Below are 7,750 nucleotides of genomic sequence, written 5' to 3' on the forward strand. Positions count from 1 at the left end.
CTAACCAGAAGGCTGGCGGTTCAAACCCACCAGCCACTCCTCGGAAGGAAGGTTGGGCAATCCTACTTCTGTAGTGATACTGCCTCGGAAACCTAAGGAGGGGTCGCTACGAGTCGGGGCCGACTCGACGGCACATAACAACAACAACAATAGTATTTGTGGCATATTTCCCCCAGTCTGTTGGTCTTTTAAATTTAGATGATGTCTTAAATGTATAAGCTTTCAATTTATATGTAGTTAAACTATTAAGAATTTTTGTAATTTCTCCACTTTTTTATTTTTATGTAGTCTTTTTTCACCCAAATAAGGAAAATATTCACCTATGTTTTTCTTTTTCCTTTAATTTTAAAAGTTACTGATAAATTCACGTAGTGTATAGTGGTGTTTTGACCTGATTTTTTCCCTAAGAGCTATTTTTCCTAGCACCATTTATTCTTCTTAAATTCTCCAACTTCATATACACACTATGGTCTACTTTGAGTTATGTATTCAATTCAACTAATGGGTAGTTTAGTATAAACACAACACTATTTTAATTACCACAACTTTATGAAACTCTTAATTCTGATCAACCAAGAATATCCATGATTTAATGAACACTGACAAAGTCTGAAGAGAAATGAGTGAATCAATAGAGCATATACTGTGGGCTCAAGGCTGAATGCTGGTTAATGTTTATATCAGGCAGTGTGAGCCAGCAGATAAAACAAGTAATGAAGAATCAAACAGGCTATTGGCCAGTTTGGTAGAGCCACTTCACACATTTCTATTAAGTGCTTAGGATCAAAGAATCTAGTGTCTAGGTCCGCCATTTTCTGACCGCAAAAGTCACTGAAGCCATTTTCTCAATTTTAAAATGAGAGTATAATAATTACCATAATCACAATAATTATCCTCTAGTTGCCTAGGGGATCAAGTAAACAATTACATGTCTATCTCTATATATGTAATCTATAAAGTTTATACAGACATTTATTATTACTGCTTGGAAAAAAAAAATATATTTATAAAATATGTTTCTGTATCTAAGTTTTAGGGAGCTCTGGTAGCATAGTGCCTAAGGCACTTGACTGCTAACCAGAAGGCTGGCGGTTCAAACCCACCAGCCACTCCTTGGAAGGAAGATGGAGCAATATACTGCCATAGATATACTGCCGTTGTGATACTGCCTCGGAAACCCAAGGAGGAGTTGCTATGAGTCAGGTCCAACTTGACGGCATATAACAATAACAACAACATATCTAAGTTTCAAAGTTAGTCAGAATTGGGTTCAAATCTTGATTTTACTAATTTATTAGCTGTGTGATGTTGGGCCCATTTCTTTGTTTATAAATAGAGCAATAGAACCTATCTCATGAGTTCAAGTACCCAGTACAGTGCCTGGCATGACGTAATTCTGACTTACGGTGACCCCATGTGTGTCAGAGTAGAACTGTGCTCCACAGGGCTTTCAATGGAGGATTTTTTGAAAACACCAGGCCTTTCCTTTGGAGCACCTTGAGATGGACTTGAACCTTCAACTTTTCAGTGCCCAGCCAAACGTGTTAACCGCTTGCACTTCCCTCTCCCCCCAGGAACTCCCAGGTAAGTGGTAGGCACTTAATGAAACTGAGGCCATAGGCTCAAACAACTAGTGGCCAGGCAGGTGACACACTGATCGGAGCACAGGGGGAAGAACATGTTACATTCAGGTTGCTACAATGATATAATGAGAAGCAGGTTTAGTTCAGGGTGCTTAACAATAGAACAAGGGGCATCAATGATGCCTGTTTTCCAGTAATTTAAGAAAAAGGTAGATGATCATTCATGTGGATATTGGAGAGATGTTTGCTTTGGTCTTATGAAGAATCACATTACAGTTCGGAGCAGCACTGCATAACCATTCATTTGTATTTTTATGAATGAATACCAGATGCTTGACTTCTATCAGAAATGTGCTAAGTGAGATAGCCATAAACAATGTAAAACAGTCCCTTCTCCTTAGGCATCTTACATTCCAAAAGGGGTGACAGCAAATACTGTTGGCTTTAATCTCAATATATATTACAACTTCAAACACTCCTCACTACTTCCACTGTTACCTCTTTGGACCAAGCACCATTATTTAGTTGGATATATATAGTTGAGTTGAATAGATAACTCAAAGCAGACCATAGTGTGTATATGAAGTTGGAGAATTTAAGAAGAATAAATGGTGCTGGGAAAAATACTCTTAGGAAAAAATCAGGTCAAAACACCATAATACAGTACATGAATTTATCAGTAACTTTTAAAATTAAAGGGAAAAAGAAAAACATAGGTGAATATTTTCATTATTTGGGTGAAAAAAGACTACCTAAAAATAACAAGTGGGAGAAATTACATCAGTAATCATCACCCGGATTACTGTAATTAGTCTTTCAAATGGTCTTTCTGCTTCCACTTGGTCTATTCAACAAAACAACCAGAGTCATCCCTTTAAAACACAAGTCAGATCATGTCTCTTTTGCAGTCAAACCCTCCAGTGGATCTCTACTTCAGAGTAAAACCCTGTCTTTACAAGGTCCCACAGCCTGCCTCTGTCCTACTGACTCTATGATCTCATTTCTTATTAGAGTCCCCCCTTCTTAATGTTGCTTCTACTTCTAAGCAGGCTCCTACCTTAGGAGATTTGTACTTGCTGTTCCCTCTGCCTATAACGCTCTTCCTTCAGATACCTGCATGGCTCAGTCCTTCAACTACTTCATATATATCTGTTCAATTATCATAGGTCCAGTCTGGCTTTAAACTGCAATGTTCCATTGTTTGTGGGTATATGGATATATAAATGCACACACACATACCCACAGATTGTTTAAAAAATACGGGGCATTATTTATTCATTCCACGGGAATGATTCCTTTTTAGGTTTTAGAGAGTCATTGGGATGGCACCAATATTCATTTGTAGTTTTAATGAGTAACTTACTTTTATCCTAAAGCACTTTTCTCTGAGACTTTCTGTAAGGTGCTGTTTTCCATCACATAGTGAACTTTTTTCAGATTGTACTACTTCTTTGTGGCTGTGTTGGTCCTGCTTTGGTATAAAGAAATAAACAGGGCTTCAGCTATAACTATATTCACATATAATGTCTAATCATACACACCATTGATTACATTTTTTGACATCATTTCAACAGTGAAATTAAATGTATTTGTAACTAAAAACAATGTTAAAAATGGCCACCAAAAAAAACCAAAAAACGAAAAAGAAAGGAAGAAAGAATACTAGTAAATCTTTCAGTGACTGACCTCAACTAATTGGGAAAAATGGTAGGACCATTTTTTTGGAGACAAGGTTTGTTTTTGTAGTCATCATTGTTGCAAATTAGATTTTAGATTTATTTCTGTTTCCTAGTTTTCCAAGTCTCTGAATTATAATTATTTCTGCCAACTAAACAGATAGAGTGGGAGCTCTGGTAGCATAGTGCCTAAGGCACTTGACTGCTAACCAGAAGGCTGGCGGTTCAAACCCACCAGCCACTCCTTGGAAGGAAGGTGGGGCAATCTACTTCCGTAGAGATACTGCCTCGGAAACCCAAGGAGGGGTCGGTCGGGTCCGACTCGATGGCACATAACGACAAACAGATACAGTGACTGCAAAAATGGGCTCAAATGTAGCAAAGATTATGAGGATGGTGCAGTTCTTCTGTACATAGGGTCAGTATGAGTTGGAACAGACTTGACAACAACCAACGACAAAAATAATAAATATACTAGCAAAATCACTTATATCATCTATGATGTTCCAAGCCATTGCAAAAACCCTAGTGTAAAAAGTGCATACCCTGTTTTTATTTTGTATTTTTGATTAAAAATAAAAATTTTTTCCTTCTTATTTATTTTGTTCACTACAGTACTTAGAAGAATGCCTAACTGTTCAATAAATATTTGTTGAATGAATTAAATCTTTTAAAAAATTTACTTAGAGCCAAAATACAGATGATTTTCAAGTGCCTGATGTTTTTGTTGAGACTGCAAATGATATTTTCTACTTTATTCTTTCCTTACTCTTGAGATACATGGTTCTAAATATTTGTAAGCTGTGATATTGAAGAACTTCTTTTTTTATATTCATCTTATCTTTTTTCATTCTAACTTCACTAATAAGAACCATACCTTTAGGACTCTATCCCATAGAGAGAGGAGTTTACTTACATTTAATTTGTTATTAACTTAATCTTCCAAAGATTAAGATTTCTCCACTGAAAATAATGCAATCTCTTGGTTTAAATAAACTTAAAACAATTATATTAGTACCTCTAGTAACATCATGCCTAAGGCATTTGACTGCTAACCAGAAAGCTGGTGGTTCAAACCCACCAGCCACTCCTTGGAAGGAAGATTGATACTTCCATAGAGGTATCACCTCAGAAACCCAAGGAAGGGTCACTATTCTTTCCTTACTCTTCAGACACATGATTCTAAATATTTGTAAACAGTGATATTAGAACTTCTTCTTTTCAATTCATCTTATATTGTTTCATTCTAACTTCACTAATAAGAGCCATACTTGTAGGACTCTATCCCATAGAGAGAGGGGTTTACTTAGATTTAATCTTTTATAAACTTAATCTTTCAAATATTTCTCCACTGAAAATAATGCTATCTCATGGTTTAAATAAACTTAAAACAATTATATTAAGAAAAATAAAATGGTCTGCTTTATTTAACAAGTCTTTCCTTAAATTTAAGATGTCATTTTCTGAAAAATATTTTGGCTTCTTTTAAAATTGTACTTCCTACTCGTGTGAGAAATTATCATAATAGTTTTTCCACTATCACTTTTATCATCATTTACTATTTGTAAAAATTTCTAGGGGGAAAAAAGTGCTGTTATACTTTCTAAAAAAGTTTCTTATAAATAGTTACTATATTGGGGAAAATACTGAACTCACTCTAGCTATAATTTCTCTTAAGGTTTCTCTGAGTTGGTTCCTCTCCATTTTGAGGGACTTTTTTATTCTCCTTAGCTCATCCCTTTCTTTAGCTACAAATCTTATTTCTTCAATGGTTTCATGAAGTCTCTTAGTCAAATGCAAGTTTTCCATTTGCACATTTTGCATAGATAAATTCTGGGCCTCAAATTGCTTTTCTTCAATTGTTCGATTTCATTCATTTTTTTCTGAATTCTACTGATAATCGTTTTTCAGTTTAAGAAGTTGAAACTATTTTTTCTGAAGTTCTTGGATGTTGAGATAATTATAAAACAAGTTAGAATGTACACAGAATTCCTTCAAGTAAGGAAAATAGTATTTATTTGCTATGTATAAACATATGTCTATAGATACATATCTATATCTACATCCATGTCATTTCTCATTCTGCAAATAATAATTTTGGACAGTTCCTCCCTAAAAAAAACAAACCAATACATACCTTTTTCTGTAATTCATCTTTAGATTTATTTAAATCCTTCTGAGTATTTGAAGTTTCAGCTGTCTTTTCTACAGTTTTCTCCTTGAATTTATCAATAGTTTCCTGGTGTTCTTTTAAATACGTACGAGCCATTTTTAGTTCCTGTTGTGTTGCCAGATCCTTTATTATTGGAAGAAATTGAGAAATATGATGATAAAAATCACAAATTGTCTTACCAATTAACTAGTTCAAACAAAATTTAAAAAAAACCATGATTAGAGTTAAAACAACCACCACAAAAAATCAAGCCCAACAACAATCAAAATTAGAACAGTAACAGAAAGATTAAAGTGAAAGTTCCTGTCCCTACCTAGCTGATCCCCTCCTAGTCCTGCTCCCTGTTGATTCTGCCACTTGCTATTCTCCATTCATATTGCTTGGGTATCTTTCTAAATCAATATCACATAAATAGCACCCCATTCTTGTGCTTAGTATTCAGTTATGCAGATGAACCTGACTTAGTCTTATCTGTAGACTCCTTTTAGCTTTTGGTCACAAATTTTCATCACAAATAATGCTGAAGTGAACATTGCAATTTTGCCCAAATTTGTGAATATATTTTATTAGTGGGAGAATTACTAAAAATGAACCGTTATAGAAATTGCACATGCTGATATATTTTACTAAAGATATTGTTAAACTCTCTCCTTAAAACGTTGTAACATTTACATTCTCACTAACAGTATATTTGCTGGATGGAAAGAAAGAGTACAACTCACCCTAGTTATGGCTTCCTGTAGGTTTTTCTTGAGCTGGTCTCTCTCCAGTTTGAGAGCTTCTTCCACTCTCTTTAGATCATCTCTTTCTTTCATTACAGATTTCTTTTCTTCAAGGTTTTCATGAAGTTTCTGAGCCAAATTTAAATTCTCCATTTCTATTTTATTGAGAGTTAAACTTTGGGCCTTTAGTTGTTTCTTTAATCGTTCTATTTCACACATTTTTTTCTGTGTCTCACTGACATCTTCTTTTAACTTAAGAAGTTGGTGCTCATTTGCCTTAAGTTCTTGGATCTTAAGATAATCATAAAATAACACGTTAGAATACTGAAGGTTTTTAAAGAAAGGATAAAAAATAGTTTCTAAATGACTAAGGCAGTAGTCTTCCTATGTCACTCTTATTAATAGCCTACATAATCCCACAAAAGATTTTCAAGTATGACATACAGAGTGCACTAATCTTAAATATATAGCTCAGTTTTTCTTGATACACACCTACATCAATGTAAATAGGAGCTCTTGGTGGTGTAGTGCCTAAGGGATCTGACTGCTACCCAGGAGGCTGGTGGGTTTGAACCACTCCTTAGAAAGATCAGGCAATCTACTTCTGTAGTGATATCGCCTTGGAAACCCAAGGAGGGGTCACTATGAGTCAGATCTGACTTGATGGCAGTGAATTTGGTTGTTTGGTTTTGGTTTTATGTAACCAAAACCCAGATTAAGATAGAGAACATTTCTAGCACCCCTATAAGGTCCTGTGTGCCCCCCTTCCTAGTTTAATCTCTGGTATATTCTGACCTTTCTCATCCTAAATTAGCTTTACCTATTTTAAACTTTATATAAATGGAATCAAATAGTATGTACACTCCTGTGTCTGGCTTTCATCCAAAATATCTGTAAAATTCACTCATGCTGTTGTATAGTCCAGTAATTTGTTCTTAAAAAAAAAAAACTCCATGTTGTATTAGTTTGTAGAAATTTGTAACAATGTATTTATCTCTTCTTCTGTTGATAGGCATTTAGGCTGTTTATAGTTTTTTGATATTATAAACATTGTGCATGTCTTTTGTGGACATATGTACTCTTTTCCCAATTAGTACATACCCAACCAGTGGAATTACTGAGTTACACAAGGTAGGTATATGTTTAGCTTTAATAAAAACGGCCAAGTAGTTTTCCAAAGTGACTGATGATTTTATTGTTGTTGTTAGGTGCCATCGAGTCATTTCTGACTCATAGGGACCCCATGCACAGCAGAACGAAACACTGCCCGATCCCGTGCCAGCTCCATGATCCCTGCTATAATTAAGCCCATCATTGCAGCCATCGTGTCAATCCATCTGGTTGAAGGCCTCCCCCTCCTTTGTCGACCCTCCACCTTACCAAGCATGACATCCTTCTCCAGGAAATGGTCCCTTCTGACAACATGACCAAAGTAGGTGGGATGAAGTCTGGCTATTCTTGCTTCCAAGAAGCATTTTGGGTGTACTTCCTCCAGGACAGATCTGTTACTTATTTTAGTAGTCCATGGTACTTTCAGCATTCTTCACCAGCACCACAACTCAAAAGCATCAACTCTTCTTTGGTCTTCCTTATTCA

General features: G+C 35.4%; 1 protein-coding gene across 1 annotated transcript in view; it reads right to left on the reverse strand.

Moving 5' to 3' along the window:
- CENPE (centromere protein E) overlaps positions 1 to 7,750 on the reverse strand; it is a 123,432-nt gene that overhangs the window by 39,881 nt on the left and 75,801 nt on the right. The window contains exons 36-38 of the mRNA XM_042782660.1: positions 6,155 to 6,445; positions 5,397 to 5,555; positions 2,947 to 3,054 (exon numbers count right to left, since the gene is read on the reverse strand). Of these exons, the coding sequence (XP_042638594.1) occupies positions 2,947 to 3,054; positions 5,397 to 5,555; positions 6,155 to 6,445 (558 nt within the window). The remainder of the gene's footprint in view (positions 1 to 2,946; positions 3,055 to 5,396; positions 5,556 to 6,154; positions 6,446 to 7,750) is intronic.

Source organism: Orycteropus afer, unplaced genomic scaffold (genome assembly GCF_000298275.1).
Source record: "Orycteropus afer afer isolate SDZICR_OR568_19922 unplaced genomic scaffold, OryAfe1.0 scaffold00403, whole genome shotgun sequence".
In the NCBI taxonomy this organism is placed as follows: domain Eukaryota; kingdom Metazoa; phylum Chordata; class Mammalia; order Tubulidentata; family Orycteropodidae; genus Orycteropus; species Orycteropus afer.